This window comes from Equus quagga, chromosome 11 (assembly GCF_021613505.1).
Source record: "Equus quagga isolate Etosha38 chromosome 11, UCLA_HA_Equagga_1.0, whole genome shotgun sequence".
Taxonomy (NCBI): Eukaryota; Metazoa; Chordata; class Mammalia; order Perissodactyla; family Equidae; genus Equus; species Equus quagga.
This window is the reverse complement of record NC_060277.1, coordinates 60722603-60743479: the sequence shown is the minus strand read 5'-3', so window position 1 is coordinate 60743479 and position 20877 is coordinate 60722603. Positions and strand designations below refer to the sequence as shown.

The window sequence follows — 20877 nt, the reverse complement described above, 5'->3', positions numbered from 1 at the left end:
ACAAGGAGCCCCCAGGGCAGGGGAGTGTAGCACTCTGCTGATCAGACTTGCTCCACCAGTGTATTTTGGAATATCTGGAAGATAGATTAAAGATACTAACTAGCTGAATGCTGTTTCTTTTAACTGAGCATTAGATAAAAATTGTGTGGCGGTGTGCTTACTATTTTTCCTCGAAAAATGCCTCCTGTGGACTTCTCTGGGTAGGTGAGTGAAGGCTTGTGTACCTTTGCTGGCCATCATGGCAGGCAGAGTGATCCTTCTGCAAGCAGACCTGATCATTTTCTTTCCATTTAAAGAACAGAGACAACTGTGCTGACTCTGCCCTGCCTCCGTGTGGCCTCCTAACCCCCTGCCCTCTGACACCTCCTCCCCTCCTGCCATGCCGCAGGGCTGTGCCCGCCATGCTTGTGCTTTCTCACCTGAGGCCTGCTCAGTGCCTGAAACCCTCTTCTCCACCCTCTGCCTGTCTCTCACCCGTCCGTTAGGTCTCAGTTTAAATGTCACTTCTTCCTAGAAACCTTCCCTGTCCACCACCCGCCCCCTGCAGATGCTGGGTTAGTGCTCCCAGTGTCCCTCTGTGTACCACACTTGACTATTACTGCCCCTTTCTCTGTCGCCCACTCCAATATATGTTCCCCAGGACAGGGACCATGTCTGTCTTGCGCACCACATTATATCCCAGGTCTGTCCTTTTTCTTTTTAATTTCGTGCTTCCCAATCATTTTCATCTGAGGAAATGTAATAGAAAGTTAGGCTCTTTCCACAATGAGGTAAACTGAAGGAGCTTGAACCCACAGAAGGCTGATCCCAGTGGAAGGTGACCAGCCTAAAGACTCTGGCCGCCCCGGGGCCCCAGCAGACCCGGGAAATAAGAGAGTGAGTAAATCGTGTTACTCCAAGTGGTGGGGCGCTCTGGATTAAATGAATGAGCCAACAAAAGAACCTGAGCACAGGGTCCATTTCCAAGTTATTTTACTTGTATTGAGTCTCAGTTTCTCATCTGCTAAAATGGGCATAATACTATCTGTCTCAATAAACTTGTTTTGCTTTGTTAATTTTTGTTTTGCTTTATTTTTAATGCCGTCCCAGTGTTGATACAGGTCCCAGAAATAGGCTTTCTCATACACTGCTGTTGGTGGGAGTGTAAACTAGCGTAAACTCTTCTGGGGTACACACTGGCGGTACAAGTCAAAATCCCTAAGGACGTGTCTGTCATCTGGCTTAGCCATCTCACATCTAGGAATTAATCCTAATTGGAGTGTTGAGCTACGATCTGTCCATAAGATATTCATCCCAACATTATTTATAATTTAAAAAAAGGAAAAATACTAAGTGTCCGGAAAGGGTATCTGGGCTGAATTTATTATGGTGTGTCCACAGAATAGGCTGCTGAGTAGCTATTAATAATGATGATGTAAAAGAATTCTTAATGGTGTAGGGAAATTATTAAGATATACTGAAACAAAGTAACAAAACCACAATTCATTGTGTTCTCAGTTATTTTTTTAAGTAGATATATCATTGGAAAAAGGCTAGAAAGATATAAACCAATATGTTTCCCTGAATAACTAATTTAAAATGTCTTTATAATTTTATATAGTTCCAAATTTTCTGAAATGAATATGTATTACTTTTATAATATATGTTTTAGAAAAAATAAAGCATCACAGGAAAATAAACTTCACTGAGTTTGCAGTTGGAGCACCTTCTCCCATAGCGTGAGAAGGCCCAATGGTCACCATGCAGGGGCTCCCTGTACCAGGAGGCAGATGGGTCCTCGAGGTACCCAGGTGCTGAGCATGACCATGGCTGCCTGGGTAAATATTCTCATTTTTGTTGGTGGCTTGTCAACTTACCCAGTTTTCATTTGTGCCCCTTAGCACACTAATTTAAACTCCAAAATTGAACCTCATGATTTTCTGATTCCAACAAGGGTCAGAAACTAAACTTCCATCTAAAATTGCCTATCTCAGTAAATTAAATTCATGTGTGCTTTTCTAAAGGAGTTTTTCATAACACCAATACCTTTGAATCCAACTGGCTTCCACGACTTTGGAGAAGGAGTGAACAACCTCCCTTTTTTTAACATAAAGTCCAATTCAGGAAAAGTAAAAATGTTTATGAGCCACATTTTTCTCCCACCCAAAATAAAACTAGCTTTTTACAGTCCTCTAAGGGAAAAAATCTGTTCTTATAAGCTATAAACTACCTTATGGAAAGAAGAACAATAATTATAATATTTGCATTGCTTTTCACCCATCTAAATTCTCCCTTCTGGGCATATGTGACATGTAACGACACAGGGGTGTCTTCCTGATCTTCCATCTGGAATGTTATATTGTATGCTATATTGGGAAGCCAGGTGGTCTCAGGTCACATGGCGTGTGTCACTGCCTGAGAGAAATCGGTGTCAGTAGGTGGTGAGGGGTAGAGTTGAGGAACAAACAGGAAATTGAGGGATGGAGGAAATAGAGACTACGTGTATCACTTATGCCATCAGGATGCTTCGGTTTGAAGAGGGGGTAGTAAGAACCTTGGGGGATGGACAAAGTAAGGGATTTGAGGACCCAGGAGGTCAATAGTCAGCGGACATCGAAGATAAAAGACTGATTGGGGAGGAGATTAAAGAAAAGCAGAAGTGGAAAGTTTACCTTTAAAAATGGAGAAGATGGCCTCTTCCCCAAAAATGGGAGAAAGATCAGGAAGTAAAGATGAGGGCATTTGCCACCGTCACGTAAGAGGGAAGGACTTCTGGAGAGGTATTAGGGGCTAGAGTAAATGTTGGAGCCCTGAGCAGGCGGGAGAGGAGCTACCACAGTGCCTCCGCGGAACAGGAAAGGAAGGCCGCTCCGGCCAAGCACCAGCACCGTTAAGCCGTCCTCTCGACTCCGGGCCAGTCCGCGGGAGCATAGGGCTGTCCCCAGCAGGAGCAGATTCAGCAATGGGAATCGTCGGCCTGGGGCGTGGGGGGAAGGGCGGGGCAGAGTAACAGTTGAGGGTGCTGGGGTAAGTGTGAGGTCACTGACCGCAGGATTCAGAAGAGGCAGCTAGAACGGGAATGGAAACTCACCCCCAGGGCTGACCGCGCGCCGAGCAGTCTCCCACTTCTCTCGTGAGCACCTCAACAACAACGTGTTCCTTGTATGTTCTCTTCCATCAAAACTCCCACTCTATTGGCTTCCATCTTCGGGGCAGTGTGGTCACAGGCCCGGGGGGAGGGTCAGTGATGGTCACCATGTCAGAAGCGGGCTGAATCACCTCCAGCTCTCACGTTCTCTCGCCCCAACTTCACTTGGTGTTTTCAGCTGGTGGGCTCTCCCACTCCCTGACCCCCACTCCTGGCTGAATCTAACTTGTCATAATTCTGCAAGTTAGTCCTTTTCCTAAAGGGGCAGACTCGCAGACAGGCTTTGCTCTTGCCATGGGAACACTGCAGCCGTGTGAGTGGAAGCGTATTACCTCGCCTGTGTGCCGGGTAAAGATCGCCTCCCCGGGGAGCTGGCCTACACGCTGCATGTGGTGGCTCCTGCTTTCCAGTGAGCACGGGGTGGAATCTGCGATCGAGTGGGATCACTGATCACTACGCAGTTTCCCCAGAGCTGGGATTATGACCTCTGTAAGAAGGCAGGCTTGAGGAACCTTCCGAGGTTTCCTAAGAAAGAATAAATGAACATGCATGTAATCAGGAACGAGTAGATCAAATTTATCTACACTTTCAAAAAGTCTTTCACAAGATTCCATACAAAGTTGGCTTTAAAAACTGGGCTCTGTTGAGAATCGGGCATCTGATCATCATTACTGTTAACAGAGTTTTATTTTGAAATAAGCCTCCTTTTGAAAATCCCATGTCCATAACCCAAGCTGCAGCACTGAAACTGAACGGAAAGCACACTGTCACTGCAGGACAGCCGCCCGATGGTGTACTGTTGGCATGGAGCTGGTACCACACTGAGCCTGTGCTTTATGACAGATGCATATACACAGGCACACTGTTGTTATCCATTCTTGCTAAGTGGTGATATTTTTAAATAACGTATAAATAAATGGGTAGAACTGCTTCTAGAATTAAGTTACTGTTGTTTGCCCATATCTTACAGTATTGTGTTCTGGGCGGTTTATCTGTAGCTGTCATTTACTTTACACTAACTATAACTCAGAACCCTGGTAAAGCACGCACTGTCTGGTTAGTCCTCATTGCGTCTCTCCTGCACAGAGGAGTGAAGGGGGGCTGAGACATCCACAGCCAGGAGGGGACGGACCCTGTATTCAGATCCAGGGCGCTCTAACCTCGACTCTCTTAACTTCTTTAGTCCCTGCTGGCAGAACCAAGAAGAGCAGCTGGAGCTCCTGCCGAACAATCCCTCCGCATTTTAAGTTTCATAGAGAGGATGCCCCGGGACAGGAAGGAAGCCAAACCGCCAGCCCTGCCTCCTCGCAGGTGGCTTCACTGTAAAGGTGGCTGAGGCTCTGTCTGCACGCATCTGGTCGCCTGGAGTGGAAAGTGATTGCTCTCTGTTCTCTGCTCTCTTCCAGCCCGTTGCTAGCTGTGTCCTTTGCCACCTGCTGTGCTCTTCCAGGAGTTGCCCTTCTGACCTGGGGGGTGAATCCACTCACAGGAGCCCTGGGGGTCTTCAACATTTTCCTGTATACCTGCTGTTATACCCCGTTGAAGAGGATCAGCATTGCCAACACGTGGGTCGGAGCAGTTGTTGGGGCCATCCCGCCTGTCATGGGCTGGACAGCAGCTACCGGCTGCCTCGATGCTGGTGAGTGTCTCCCATGGTGACACTTCTCTCAACTGACCTGTGGTGTAGGTGCCAAAACCAAGGGATCCGTGGCTGTCCCGTGCAAGCGTTAGCATAAGCTAGTCAGGCATTTCCTGCCCTGAGCTGCGGTACGTGGCGTTAGACTCCATTTTATTCAGCACTAATTCTCCTGGCAATGTGCTGATGTGGCAGTCTGAATACTATGCACGCAGAACGGAAGGAGCCGGGCCCCCTGCTCCTGGGCGAGTGCTCACTTCTCCCTGAGGGAGTGTCCAAGGGCACAGAGGGAGCAGGGCCGCCTCCGCCCAAGACGACAGGACAGGAGCGTGAGCAGAAAGGACCTGAAAGTCCCGAGTCAAGGCAGAAGTGGGGACTAGTGATTCCTGGGGCCGCCCGCGGTGGGGAGGCAGGGCTGGCACTGGGCCTCAGGGCAGATGGTCCCTGTTCGCAACCTCCTGCCTGAGCGCCCCACTCCGCGGAACTCGGTTATCCCCCTATGAAAGAGCACGCTATTCTCATTAGTTTCCAATTTATTTTTATATGATTTGCTTAAATTATTCATGCTGTCTACAATAAAACCATTGAAACATTTCTACATTTTTTTTTGGTAGTGTATCACAACTAAATTTGTGGGGTGAAAATCGCTCATTTTTACCATCTGTAAGGGAAGTTTCACAGTCTAATTAGTCAAGTAATTAGTGTTTTTGACCGACACTTAGGAAGGAAGTGGTGAGGTTTCCTGCAATATATGTAAGTACATATTTTTCACATGAGAGATCAAAAGGCAGTTGACCATAAACCGTTGCCTTGTAAGCCGCATTTCTGAAACTTTTCATAAAAGCTCTTACACTCCCATTTGGCAAGCTTACAAAGTCAATTCCACCTTTACCATGATTGTCTCTTAGAACAGTTTTAATATCCTGTAAATGTTGGAGTTTCATGCATCTACAAATGCAGTATTCTAAAACGCATGTGCTCGTTTGCTCTGCAATGAGCCTAAAGCCAGGGCCCCCTCCATGTGGAGCCCCATCACCACGGAGAGGAAGAGCCGGGACTCTGGCCACGCCCGCACGTCAGCTGGGGGCCCTTCGAGCTGCACGTGGCCTCTACGCTCGTGTCTCCTCATCCCCCTCGTGGGGCTAATAATGGTCCCTTCTCAAGGAGCTGTTGTGAGCATTAAGTGAGTTATTATGAAGTACTCCTTATGCGTACAGTGGATGGATTGATACAGACCAAGAAAGCTCATGAGATTTTACTGGTTTGTAAACTCCGGGTAGTTGGTAATTGTTACCTGGCTGTTGTTTTGCAGACTGTGAGGCGCCTCCAGGCTTGGTGGGAAAGCATCCTGGGGTCCATTAGTGATGTCTGTCTTAAGTGAGGGAGGAGGGGAGAGGATGGATAGCATGGGTTTGACCTCCCCAGACTAGGTGACACCTGAGTTGTCCCCCGGGTTACAATTTAAATTTACAGAGCACACCTGCATACCACCAAACTCTTGATCAGATTCCTTCTCCTCGGTTCTGCCTGGAACTTCAACCTTAACTTGACCCAAACTCCCCTAACCCTCTCCTTCCTGTACCGCTTCACACCTTTCTGCTGATGCCCAGACATTCGAGGTGGAGACCATGAAAGAGAGTGAGTGACTCCCAGGCTCTACATCCTCTAGCGTCCTCCCACCCACACCGATGCACTCTGCTTCAGCACGTGGATGCCCTGCTCCAGGCTGCCTGCCTGTGTGATGGAGACAGCCCCACATCAGAGAGGGTCAGGGCCAGAGGCAAGTGTTGCAGCTCCCGGGACAGGTGTCACTGCAGAGAGGCACGGGCAGTCCCATCGGGGTCTTGGGGAGCTGGCCCCTGCTAGGGCCCAGGTTCTTGCTGAGGGCAGAGGCCTTGGTGGTCCTCCCAGGCAGTTTCCTGGTAAAGAGCTCGGCTTCGGCATACGTCAGCCGGAGCTGTGAGCAGCCAGAGAAAGCCCTGCGGAAGCCCTCCGCTGAAGCGACATTCAGGCAGCAGCCCTTCCCTCCTCGGGGCACTCTGGATTTGGTGAAGCCCTCACAGGCGTTTTTAAGATAAAATTTTTAAACAAAATTTGGGTATGGTCTTTATGTAATTCAAATTTAATCATATGTATACAAACTCATTTATGAGGAACAGCTAAGGGCCAGTTATACCTTGTTTTAGGTAGCAGGATGAAAATGCACATGTATCTTGAAAAATGAGACCCGTCCTCTACCTGGACCTACCCTCTATACAGAGAGCAATCTGACAGATTTGTGTAATCACCAAAGAACTTCCTCTGCCGGTTTTTGAGATGGACTTCTATTATATCCTTTTCCTTTAAATCTTTTTTTTTAAAGATTGGCACCTGAGCTAACAACTGTTGCCAATCTTCTTTTTTTTTTCTGCTTTTTTCTCCCCAAATCCCCCCAGCACATAGTTGTGTATTTTTAGTTGTAGGTCCTTCTAGTTGTGGCACATGGGATACCGCCTCAACGTGGCCTGACGAGTGGTGCCATGTCCACGCCCAGGATCCAAACCAGCAAAACCCTGGGTCGCAGGAAGCAGAGCGCGTGAACTTAACCACTCGGCCACGGGGCTGGCCCCAGCTTTTCCTTTAAATCTTAAAGATGCATTGCTGGGCACACAATAACGACATGGTTTACTGCCCCCAGAATTCTAATTTACCTCAGATCAAATCATATACCTAGAGTCTTGTCAAATTTATACAGAAAGAGTGATGCTACTTTACATAATGCTTTAAACTGCTTGAGAAAAGTTTCCAAACGTTAATTTGATAGGTAGAGCAGACTTGGGGTAAGCAGTAAATCTTTGAATGAATGAATGAATCAGTGAGTAAAAACCTTCCATTGCACAGATGAGAAAACTAGGGTAATCCAAGGACAGTTGCCAAATATTAAACATTATATATATTATATATTTATAATTGTATATATGTTATGTACTATACAGGAGGAAGCAATACAATGAAATAAGGCAGAATCTGAGAGAATGTAGGTTAAAGATTTTTATTGCTGGGATTTTAGGAACTAGGTTGAATATGATTTTATATGGTTTTGTCACCTTCTAGAACTGCACTGTCCAGCGGGACAGCCACCAGCCACATGTGGCTATTTAAATTTAAGCTAAATAAACTTAAAAATTCAGTTCCTCAGTCCCAGTAGCCGTATTTCAAATGCTCACAGCCACACATGGCTAGTAGCTGCCGTGTTGACAGTGCAGATAGAGAACATTTCCATCTCTACAGAAACGTCGCTGAGACAGTACTGCCTAGAAGGACAGATTGCTGTCTTTATGAACCTGTGTTCCATCTTCCTTGGGTTAGTTTATACTTTCAATCATGGGGCATTGTATGAGGCTGTACCTGTGGTCTCGCCAGAGTCTTAAACAGTGGTTCTCAAACTTTAGTGCACGTAAGAATCACCTGAGTGCTTGATAAAACCCAGATTCCTGGGCCCTGCCCCCGGAGTTTCTGATTCAGCAGGTCTGCAGTGGGGCCTGAGAATTTGCATTTCTAACAAGTTTCCAGGTGATGCAGGATGCGCTAGTCCAGGGACTACATTTGAGAAACCACCAATCTGAAGAGACAGAACCAGAGAGAGCTCGAGCTGCTAGAATACCTTGGAAATACCTAGGGATTTGGGCAGATGATATTATTTGAGATGCACTGTTGAGGTCATTTGTATTATCCACAGAGGTTGTATCCCTCATCTGGGTTCTTATCTTAGGGGACACGTTCTCTTGACAGAGCCCTTCTGAGAAACAATGGCCAAAAATGTTGCCTTTCTTCTGTGGCACCTCCAAACCATTTTGTCTTTGAACCCCCAGAGACTGGTCACTTTGGAGAAGCCTGTGAATAGGGAAGTCTTTGGAATACTCCAGTGAACTATCCTGATAGTAAGGAAGAGGAGGAGATGGAAGGTGAGGAGGCTCTAAGAGGGGCCAGGAGAACACCCACTCAGCTCAACAGCCTGGGCTGGGACCTGCTGGGGTCACCACCTTTGTAAACCGGTCCCCATAACTGCTTCATTGTGCAGGGGTCAGTTGAGGACCTACTGTGTGCTGGGCACTGAGAGACACAAAAATCACTAAAACCCAGTCCCTAGCCTCATGGAAATCATGTCTCAGCTTCTTCAGGGAGAGGCGGGCAGGTGATCAAATGACCAACCGAGCTGAGAGCTTTAGCAGGAATGGTGTCTTCCGAGGGCCGTGGGCTCTCTTAACTCCTCAAATTGGTCCAAGAAGACTTTGGGACAGAGTGACTTCTGAATTAAGTTGTGACCAGTGTACTTGAGGAAGGAAAGTGCTTTCCAAGAAGAGGGAAGAGCATGTACAGAGGTTTGTAGGCATGAAAGCCAGAGCAATAGTATAGGGCAGGGGACACGATCTGAGACGAGCTGCCTTAGTGAGGAATTCACACATACAGGCGTCGCTTAACAACGGGGACACGTTCTGAGAAACTGCTGTTAGGCAATTTTGTTGTTGTCTAAACACAACACAAACCTAGATGGTCTAGCCTCCTACATACCTAGGCTGTATGTACCAACCTTACGGGACCACCGTCCTACATGAGGTCCATCGTTGACAGAAGCATCATTATCTAGCACATGACCACACTTTATTGACAGACCATAGAGACCCACTGGAGGTCTGAGCGAGGGCGGCAGGACCCACTGCCAGGACTGTTTAAGGTGTGCGGCAGGTGGGTTCTCCCCCGGTACTAGAAACCAGTCAGTAGCTGACACCTGCATTTACTGTCTTCCCAAGCCTTGTGTGCCTTCTTTCACTTCCTGCCCCCTCTCCTGCCCTCCCCGGTGAACCTGTCATCCTTTAAGTATTAAGGAAACCATCAGTCTGATTGTCCTTTGAAACAGCAACTTGTGAACACCTACGAGCCTCCAGGTGGGAGTGGATGAAGGATCCATGTTTGAAGGAGGCAGATTCCACTGAACTCATTCCATTCCTCTGTCCTACCCAGGGCCACTTTCACTACTCAGCCAGGACATCAAATACCCAGCACCGACATTTCAGTCACCCTGACCATGTAGACCTGTGCAAAAGCCCTTTCCTGGGGCTTGGTAGATGGTGGGCGACATCCGAGAGGAAGCAGCTCAGGGCCAATGTGAGGCGGGAATCCTGCAGCCTCGCTGAGTGAAGGGCCTGCCTTAAAGGAAGGAACTGTCTGGTTGGGAGGAAAGAGCTAAGATGAGTAGCTGTAGAAAACAGGGTACATCCCAGACGGCCTGCCGAGTGAGGGAATGCAAATGTTCAGAAGGACCTCCTCCCCCTTCTTAACGCCTAGATCTTTTTGTGGTTTTTGTGGTGGCTATGGGGCCAATTCAGACCTCCAGGCGCCCTGAGCACTGAAAAGACTCTACTGCCTTCCTCCTCCAGAGAAGTCACAAAATATAAAAGAAGTATAAGGACATCCATGGGGCTCTTGATTTTTTTCCCCCAACTCCTTTGTTACTGTTTTGTTTTGTTTTTCTTTTTTTTTAATCTTTTTTTTTTCCCCGAGGAAGATTAGCCCTGAGCTAACATCTGCCAATCCTCCTCTTTTGCTGGGCAAGACTGGCCCTGAGCTAACATCCATGCCCATCTTCCTCTACTTTATATGTAGGACGCCTACCACAGCATGGCATGCCAAGTGGTGCCATGTCTGCACCCGGGATCCGAACTGGCGAACCCTGGGCCACCGAAGTGGAACATGCCAACTTTACCGCTGCGCCACTGGGCTGGCCCTTGTTTTGTTTTTCTTAATCAGATAGTGAAAAAGAATTTCTCATCATCTTCAGCACCCCAGTGGCGTGGGTCCGAAGCCTGTTGTTCTGCCCCTGGGGTTACCCACTGCAGGGTGAGCAAGGCAGGCCGTGTGGGGGCTGAGGAAAATGGCACATCAGCATGTGGAAATTGTGAAAGCTAAACGATGTTAGTTGTTCCTGAGATTTGCTGTGTTACAGCTGCACAAAGGTCTGTCAGCAGCAGCTTCTCCCCCAGTGCGCAGCGCAGACAGCTCCAGTGGGATTCAGAGAGGGCCGTGTTGTACAACGCAAGGCCCCAGCCGAGACCGCGCTCTTCGTGGCTGCCATACCCATAAAGGTCATCATCGTAATGGGGTTTCACCGGCGTCCGTTTTCCTCCGAGACTCGGGGCTAGTTCTTTTCCTCCCACCTGCCTAATTACTTTGTCTTTTCTTTATTTTTTTTCCCCTAGTTTAACTGCTGTTAGCAGAAAATATTAAAAATGCTTACCAACTAAAACTCAGGAAGGCCAAATGAGAGGGCTGCTTTCTGGTCCCTGGTCTCGCCAGCTTGTTGTCTTGAGCTGGAAGTGCTTGGTTTGGTTTTGCAGGCAGTAGACAGCAGCAGAGAAATGACCTGCCAGGCCCCTGGGGCAGGGTCTGCTGGGGGGCGGGGGCACTGCAGATAAGTGCTGATGGCAGACATGGCCCCTCCACGGCCTGGAGCCACACGCATTAGGCCTCTCAACAGTGTTTATCTCCAGAGACTGTTGAGTTTATCTCAGAGGCTTCAGGTTAAAGTCCCTTCCGCTGTCTCCTCCCCAAGGCCACCTCTCTTTCCATTGCCCCCATTTCTTAAAAAGGCACAGGTTCTATTTTGTCATTTTCCTAAATTGGAATAAATCCCAGGTCCTGGGAGCTTATGGAGTGGGCCTTGGTGGCAGTCTTGTAGCGCTGATTGTAAATCACCTTTGGTTTGTAATTCAGATGATGTTGTGTGGTCAACATTAATTATGTCGGCAACATTCAGTTACAGATGAGGACTTAGAAAGGCTCTTATCAGGAAGTGACATTGGCAGATGGATGGTTTAGTAACAAAAAGAGAATGAGTGTTTTAGCCTCAGCTGGTAAACTACAAAATGGTAAATACTGTTTCACTTTATTTACCTCTTTTATTCCAGGATGAGAAAATGGAATGGAGTAGATTAGAATAGAGGGAATTTATTCACTCACTCATTCAACAAATATTTATTGAGGGCTTACTAAGTACCAGGCGCTGTTGAACCCAAGCACTCTGGAAGATTTCCTTTAAAATACTGCCTCAGCTTGAAATCAGCCTCAAAAATGAGTGTGTTCATTTTCTATGAGATTTTTTTCCATAACTAGCCTTAGATCTTTAGATTAATTAAGACACATGATATTTTTAAAGACAGAGTGAACAAGCAACATTTTCAAGGGAATATTAGCAAACCAAACAATATTTGGAGCCCTATTCTCTTAAAAGACAAAAAAACAAAAGGCCGAGAAAGAATATACTAGAAATGCGTGGTCAGCCCTGAGAGTGGTGGGATAACGGAGGCCGACTCTGGTACAGAGTGCTCTCCGGCCTCGCCAGCCATGCTGGGGTGGCCTTAGCTGAACAATTGAGCACAGCTTTGGGGAGCTGTGCCACTGCCTTCCTGAAGGCAGTGACAGACGATGCCCTAATAGGGCAGCCTCTGGTAGACACAGTGCCTGGCACAGCGTCCACCTTTAGTCAGTGCTGTTCAATGAACAGATTAATATTTGTGTGATAAAGATGGAAAAACCTTCAAACATGAACTAAGGAGTAGGGAGCACTTGAATTTCTTAGAGAACCCCCAGACGCCTGACACTTCCCTCCAGGGAAATGGTAAGAAGAGAAAAGGAGAGGGGACCACTTTTTTCAGAATCTGAGCTTTGTGCTTCTTTTACTCCCGTCTTTCTCTTCAAACGAAACCCCCCGGGTAACTCGGCATGGATGGCGGGCAGTGGACAGTAAGGTGAGGACAGGGAGAGCATCTGCGCTCCCTCACTGTGCTTTGTCATTATTCCCAAATCGCTTCCAAAGAGTTCTTCAGGGGCAAGCGGGTATTGCCAGCTCTATTTCCTCTTTTCGGAGGACTTTTCATCTTCCCTTTTGTCGCAGTACGGTTGATAAACTGGCCCCACGTCCTCTCCCCTTTGTCTGCAGCGCCATAGAAGTCTATTGCACTGTTGAGGCTGATCTGTTTCACAAGCTCCTTTGTGTTAACCCTCAAAGACAGGCTTTGAAACCTGTGACCATAAAGCTTCGGGTTTGGCTCTGCTCTCCCAGCTAGCCCCTGGTTTACATAACCATGTAGCCCTGAATGCGCAGATAGAACCAGGCCTGGAACAGACAAGCTACCGAGGGCCGCACTGAGGGGGCCTATTGTGCTGGGGAGGAAGACCTCCCACCCCAGCACCGAGCTTCACTGGAGCTGTGTTTCTTTCTCCTTTTCTAGGCCATGCGTGGACAGTGAATGACAATGAATGGGTTCACGTCGGGGTGGGAAGGGGTTGAATGTAAGCCCACCGGGCAGCACAGAAAGCAAGCTGAAACCCTTGAACTCCATTCCAAAAGGACTGTCTCTTGGAAGAGCGCACACAGAGAGTCAGGGCTCCAACTTGAAGATGTTTTTCTCCATTCGGTTGGGAAACCATTTGGCTGGAATTGCCTTGGCTTTGTTTGCCAACAAAATGCTGGCAGTATGCTGTGGACAGGAGTGAGCTGGACCTGTGCAGAGCGGGCAGTGAGTGAGGATCTCCCCCGCCGTTGGTGCGCCGGAGAAATGATTGATAGATATTTTGAGAGAATTTAAAATACATCTGTTTTCAAAGAGTCGCTGGCAGGCATTGGCGAGCCTTGCCCCGTCTAATATATCCCTGTAATCGGAGCAGGGCGCCAGGAGAGGAGGGCTCTCTCCAGCCCGCCACACACAGCACAGTGGGCGTGCTCTTCTCCACTGTCCGCCTATGGAGGGAAATAAAAACGCCCGGGACACCTGGAGGGTCTCTAGGGTCACCTTTGAGTGGGATTGTGACACAGTGCTCTCAGGAAGTTGCTCCCCTCTGGAGAACCAGGCCCACAGGTGTACCACCTAGTTCACCGATTTCCAGTATGTTATATATTCATAGACCAACAAATATTTGATTAAAAGAAAGGAAGTGGACATGTCTTCCAGATATGATTAAACCAAATATGTACAAAGATTCAGCAGTTAGGTAGGAAAATGGGAAAATACATTGAAAAGAAGCAGAAAATGCATGGTTTGTATGAATGGGTTGAAACCCAGAGACCATCTTCAGATGTCAGTTTACAAATCACCTCTTCCAGGAAGCCCTCCCTGACCTCTCCAGGGCTGACTTAGGTCTTCCTCCTATATGCTCCCCATACACCCTGCACCTAAGGTGACATTCACGGGCTGCAGTCCCGTTTGCGTGGTCTCTCTCCCTGGCCAGACACCAGCAGAGGCCTGAGAACAGACCGTACCTATCGTCTAGTGCATGCACAATAACTATTCCTTGTGACAGGAGATAGGCCAATAAAATAGCCTGCTCTCCGGGAATGAGGCCGAGGTGAGGCCTTTGCGTCAGTAAACTGAGAGCTCTGTGTTTACTCGGCAAGGAAGGTGGGTTCCACTACAGCCCCCGGACTGACTCAGGGCTTCCTGCTCTAGTCCCCTCATCTTGATGAAGAGAGTAATTAGCTTTACATCTTTTAGAGGAGCAGAGGCAGTGGCAGCCCATCAGGTAGAACCGCGTGGGGTGGTGGTTTTCTGACTACGATCCATTAGGGCTAAGCTGTGATTTCTGAAGCACTTTCATTTACGACGTCACCCAAATGCATAGCCAATTTCCTCTCGCACAGAAAGCAGCATGCAACTCTTAGGAAAATGATTTTTTTAATTATGTTGTTTTAAGCAGAAGCATAGCGGAAAATGTGCATTGAGCAAAACAGAATACTCCAGTTGGCACACCAAAAAGAGCTTTTGAGAAAGACAAGCAAGATTCCACCTTTGGGCCTGAGATTTTAACCGTTTCAAGTCTGGTTTCACAGCGCTGTTTCTACAGCAGAACAGCTCCTGTGCTCTGACTCGGATCTGCGCCCTCCCCCGTTCCTAAGTGACCTCGGACCACTGACGTTGTTTTCTTGACGGGACCCGTCTTGGTCTGTGGCTTCCCCCGTGCTGTGGCTGTCATAACTGTGAACCGTCATCTGTTCCGACCCTGTGCACGGAGACCGCTGGTGAGCTGGGGTGCGCTGCTCCAGGGCCACGGGCTCGAAAGCCTCAGAGTGACCCCTGCCCCAGCGTCCTTCACGGTGCTTCCTCTTTGCTGGTCCCTCTGGAATCCAGAGAGCATTCTGTTCGCCCCTCAGACTACGAAGGAGAAGTCTCCTGTCCCCTGTTCACTGCTCAGTTGTAGCTGGGTGGTCCGACCTTCCCTTCTGTCCTAATTCCCCGGGGGTGCTTGCTGTCAAGAAGAATATTGTCTGTTGGCTGTAATTGAAACGAACCTTTTTTTTTTTTAAAGGTACCGGGTCTCTTATGTTAATAAAGCAGAAAGGGCCTCTGCAATTTCTCCTCCGGACAGCCTCCCTGGACTCAGCTCCGTTGGCATTTGAATTACACCCCCATAGTCCATTGTTAACTAATTTGAGTGACATGTGGCAACAGCTTTCTAAAGAAGGTGCTGGTATACTGTGCCAGGAGTGCGGAATGTCCTTGGGCACGTTAATTCAATGGTATCTGCAAGATGAGAGTAACTGTGCCTGGAGGGAGAGTGGTTGTAAGCCCTAGAAAGCAGCTATCTAACTCTACGCATGCCGCTGTAGGACAGCCATGAGGTGGTTCACTGGGATGTCTAATAGGCATCTCAGACTTCAAAGGGCCAAAAATTGACCTCTTCCTGTCTCCACATGAGCACACTCACCTGTGCGTGTCCCCACCCCCCTGAGTAAAAGGCATCCATGTCTGCCACCCTCATCTCTCCCTTGGCCGCCTGCCTCCTCCCTGGTCCCCTGCCATCTGTGACCCACCCTCCTGTGGTTACTCCTAACCCGGGTGACAGGCGCCCATGTGACCCAGCCCCCAGCCCGCCAGCCCTGTCTTGTTACTCTCCTTGCCTCACTAAAGCCTCGCGCTGCCCAGAAACAGGCTGGAGGGACTCTGCGCAGGACCCGGCAGAGTTCTACTGCCAGTTAGTTGGGTCATGGCTTAAATGTCACCTCTGGGAGGGCCTTCCCTGAGCAGTCAATGTCCAGTTGCCCCCAGCATGTCACCCTGTTGTGATTCTGTAAATAGCACTCATCACTGTTGCTTGTGTCTAGATCCATCTCCCCCTCGAGGCATCGAGCAGGGCTTTGTCTTGCTCACCACTGCCTTTCTAGCATCCACGGTTGTGCCTGGCATATGGCAGATGCCCGTCATCCATTTACCAAGTGATAGATTCAACAAACAGTAGCTACTGCTATTATTATCATTAGAATTGGAATGTGTTTACATGAGCCAAGAGATCTATATATGTTATTTATAGATAGGGTTAAAAATGCGTTTGGGAGATTCGACAGCAACCCTACTAAAATAGGGATTCCAAAATCAAGTCTTTATTGTATTTCCTCCCATGTTGGAAAGCTGACAAGGAATTGATTGACTTATGGAACCTCCAGGAAACTGATGATGGATCTGAAAGTAGCCCCCCTCTTTGGCATTCTGCACCCACGTGAGGTCTACTTGGCCCACTACAATGCCCGGGAAACTTAACTCACAAATGAGTAAGTTTCTGCCCAGAACAATATGAATAAAAATCATCGTTCATTTCTTTTAAATGACTTGCAAAGCCGGCCCCTGTTGTCACGCTACAGTCCCACTGTTGAGGAATCCAGGTAAGAGATTAAAAGAGGAGCTCACTCCTGATCCACGTCGGCATGTGCACAACAGGGCCCTTTGGGACCTCAGAGCCCCAGACTCACTTTCTGGTTTGTTCTGAATTGCTTCAACTGCTTTTTCTCCTGGTGAGTTCTGTGTTAGCAGTAGCCCCCACACTCTCTTTTTCTGCACATTCCCACAGACTAGGGGCTTAAAAGATCCTCATCACCCGAAATAGGATTGTGGTCACAAATTCTCCCCTCTCCCTGCAGGACGGTGCTTCCCGGGTAGATTATGCAGGGGGTTAGTAAGCCCTGCGCTGTCTGCCAGGGGACCCTGAGGCAGTTAGGCATCTGAGAAACAAGGAGCTGAGTCCCAGCACCTGAGACGCTCCAGAGGGCGGAGGGAGGGAGCGTAGACGGAGTCCCAGCAGTGTGCTGTACCAGGCCACAAACCCGTGCTGGGACAGAGGCCTGGGGGCCGTTTGCACTCGAGCAAGTATTTGTGCCCCTGAGCTCCACGGAGGAGTCTGAGCACCCTGTGCTGCGGTGGCATCAGCACTGCCTGTGCTCTAGCCTCTGGAGGTAGAGGGAAGACGAACTTAGCCTGCAGGACTTCCCTTTGGGGCAGGAGACACAGAAACAAGCCTCGCTGACTGGACACCGCGCTGTACTCATGAAGGTCTGAGTAGCCCTCAGTACATGCCGAAGCCCAGCGCCCTCTTCACGCGCCCTGTTTGCCATTTTCCCTTGGATGTCTCAAAGGCCTGTTGCCCCGAGCACACCCCGGTGGCCCTCAGGAGCCGCCGTCCCCGTCTTCCCCTTGGACTCGCAGTGAATGGCATCTCCGTGGATCCCTAAGTGCAGGAGCTGCTCCTGACGCCTTCCCCCTCCTCTTATTCACCCTGCACTCACACCCCGTCACTTTGGCCTCCTAAATCCCTCTCTGCGGGATCTCTTTCATCTCTTTCCATCGCCACAGGCACCACCCTGATCCTAACCTCTCTTCCATCTCCCAGCTGATCCGTCCATACCTGCTCTGGGCCCTCCCAATGTGTTCTTTCACAGTCAGGTCAGGTAACACCAGTGCCCCTTGCCTCAGCAGCCCCCACACACGCACACTCTTACACGCTTAAGATCCTTCCGTGGCTTTCTGTTGCTTTCAGGACAGAACTCATCCTCAGCACGGCCCACAGAGGCGGGAGTGGTAGCCGGATCCAGAACTGGGTTCTCCGTTGTTCTCTGCTCTCCAGCTACACTAGCCTTCCTTTTTTCTTCTAATTTCTTTTTTAAGTGATGATACAGGAAAACTGACCTTCCAGTCCTTTGATATACACTCTGTGAATCCTGGCACATGCGCTCATCTCCTTTTCACACCTCGGCCACACTGTGCCCCTTCCTGCCCCAAGGTCTCTGTGAATCCTTCACGGGACTCAGTCACTTCTCCCACAGAAAGTCTTCTCTGCCCCTCCACTAGCTCAGCCCCTCTTGCTCTGTGTCCTCATTGCATGGGCTTTTCCTGCATCATTTGTGTGATGGTGTCGATGCTCCAGCATGGCCCCTGATCAGTGACCTGCCGGTGAACGGAGGCAGCAGGGACACGTGTGGGTTTGTGCTCACACCGCATCACCGTGCCTGGCACGGTGGTGCCTCTCAGTCGGTGCTTCGTTGTGTGAGTACAGGAGTCAGGAATCCTGCTCAGGAATGCCTGCAACCCCTGCACCCAGCCTGGGCTCCGCAGCCTGGCTGGAGGGAGGTGGCTCAGGGCAGAAGGGGAGCCCAGTTTTCAAACCAGACCGGCTTGTTTTCACTTTCTCCTTCACTGTTTTTTGCAGAACATAATGTCATCTGATTTGTTTGTTTGATTGATGAGTATAAAACCCACCTGAAACCCTATAGCCAGGATGAAATGAGGCAGACTCTGTGAAGTCTCTGTCACATTGTAGGTGCTCAGGAGCTGGCAGCCTTTGTGGGGAGGGAGCCCTGCTCCAGACAGAGGGGCTAAACGGTGTTCAAGACACTAATATGTCCTTGTTGAAAAACGACGAAGGCACAGGCAGGTTCTCGTTCTGCTCGGGGCCGTGTCCTTTATGCCACTTGGTTTACCTAGCACATGCTGTGCAGTCCCTCCTGCCTGCCTCATACAGGCTCCAGGGACTGGGCCAGCACCTGCCCTGGAAGCCCCGCGATCACCTATGAAACAGTGCCCCACGCCCACTCGGGCCTGTTGGTGCTGGCAGGGAGCTGCCGCCAGCCCCAGGCAGGGGCCTCGTTGGGACGCCAAGTGGCCCCACCGAAGCACCGCACTCACAAGGCCCAGCTTGCAGAAACAGAGCTAGAAGCCCTGGCACAGAGCTCCCCAAGGGGCAGTGCTGCCCCTAAACATGTTTGTAAGTGTGTAGGGGCTTCTCTTGTCACCGTGGTTGGACACATGGGGTGCTTGGTGGGGGCAGGAGCCACAGATGCTCAGCATCCGGCAGTGGGAGGCAGCCTTCCCTGGGAAGCAAGGGCCTTGCCCAGAAGCCAGGGGCCTCCGTACCCCCCAAGGTGGAAAAGCTGGTGGGATGCTGGAGAGTGTTCAGCTCCCCACCCACCTATCTCAGATGTCAGGCTGACTTGGGCAAGCAGAGATGAGAACAAAGACTGGCAGCGAGTCTGAGATCCGGGTGAAAGGCGGAGAGCGCAGCGCGGGGGGCCAGGAAGGCTTTCGGTTGAGAGCCAGCGGTGCCTTTTTAAATCTCTGATGACAACGTGTCTTTGCTTCCTTCTTTTCTCCTAAACCTTTGTACAGGAGCATTTCTTTTGGGAGGAATCCTCTACTCCTGGCAGTTTCCTCATTTCAACGCCCTGAGCTGGGGCCTCCGCGAAGACTACTCCCGAGGAGGCTACTGCATGATGTCAGTCACTCACCCGGCACTGTGCAGGCGCGTTGCCCTGCGCCACTGTCTGGCCTTGATCGGACTGTCCACGGCAGCCCCCATCCTGGATGTCACCACATGGACCTTCCCCGTCATCTCCCTCCCCATCAACTTGTATATTTCCTACCTCGGCTTCCGGTTCTACAGGGATGCGGACCGGAAGAGTTCCAGGAAACTGTTCTTCTGCAGCCTCTGGCATCTGCCCTTGTTCCTGCTTCTCATGCTCACCTGTAAGCAGCCACCAGGTGGGGGAAGTGACAAGGGAGAACCTCAAAGCTGAAACCACATTGACATGTGGGAAAAAAACAAAACATACAGGGAGACACAACAGGTTTTTTTCCTTTTGCTGTTAGACAAGAATATTTTGGTAACTCTGGAGCTCAAGAAGAGAAATTGCTGGGTTTAATACAAGATTGTGAAATGATTTGGTGCTCAGTGATCACTCGACAATTGTTTTTTTCATGATAATATCCAAAATGCTCCGCAAATAAGAAATGGGTTAGCTCAGTAGATTAATGCAAAGAGAGGGTATTTTTCTCTTTGAGGGCCTTTATATATTTTTTCATCCAGCCTTCCCATTGTTTTCCTTCTTCCTCATGTAAATGCAGAAGTGTGACTCTTCCTTTTCTGGCCCCACACACGCACTCCCCACCTGCCCGCCAGAGTGGTAATCGGTGGCCAGACGAGAGGAGCACTGGTACTGTGGTGTCTGTAGTTCTGTGTCCTCAGGTCTGCAAGGCTGTGTCAGAGGGAATGCACGCTGCCAGCCACAGCACCCCCTTCCCTGTGAATGAGCCAGGGTTCCAACTTTTTCTACCCAACACGTCCCCTACACATATTCCCCCAAACGGTAATAGAACAAGGCTGGGCCGCTGCACAACCTTCGGAGGGAGAATTCCTAACTGTTGCCTAGGGAGCCTCAGACTGGACTGCCGGCCCCCCGCCCCTCACCCCCACTGCCTATCAGCATTTCAAAACCTCCAAGGAATCAAAGGCATCTTTATAGTTCGTTTTAAATACAGGAGGTGTCTAAAGCGTTTCTTTCTGGAAGGGTAGTGCCAGCCCTAGTAATGCCAGTGATCCCTCCGGCTCCCAGCCAGCCCTGTCCCTCTTCAGTCACTCCTACGGGTCATCTGCTCCTCTCCTGCACGGCTTGCTCGAGGTCATAAGAGGAGGGAAATCAGAAAAAAAGCTGAGCTGGGCTGGCCAGCCCACATAGCTCACATTCTTGTCCCTTTAGTGAAGAACACATTTCCATCCTGGTGTCTTCTGAATTCAGAAATCAGCCTCTGCACATCCAGCAGCTTTCCGAGCCATGAGCAGGAGTTGGGTTCAGGGTGGGGATGCTTCTGGTTCTGGGAGTTGTGCGGGTTTCCTGGCGGCCAGCGGTGGCCTCAGTCACTGTCCCCTGTCAGTCCACCTACGCCCACTTGTCCACTGTGAGTCCCATTTGCCCGAAGGTCTTGAAGCTTAACAAGATGTTTTAATTTCTCAGCCTCCAGGGACATTGCTGCTCTGTAGGAAT

General features: G+C 49.6%; 1 protein-coding gene across 1 annotated transcript in view; it reads left to right on the top strand.

Moving 5' to 3' along the window:
- The window catches only part of LOC124247146 (protoheme IX farnesyltransferase, mitochondrial), a 125552-nt gene extending 105776 nt beyond the window's left edge, over nucleotides 1–19776 (top strand). Inside the window, exons 6-7 of the mRNA XM_046676207.1 lie at nucleotides 4534–4766; nucleotides 19226–19776. Of these exons, the coding sequence (XP_046532163.1) occupies nucleotides 4534–4766; nucleotides 19226–19632 (640 nt within the window). The 3' untranslated portion in view covers nucleotides 19633–19776. The remainder of the gene's footprint in view (nucleotides 1–4533; nucleotides 4767–19225) is intronic.
- The last annotated feature ends 1101 nt before the right edge of the window (nucleotides 19777–20877 follow it).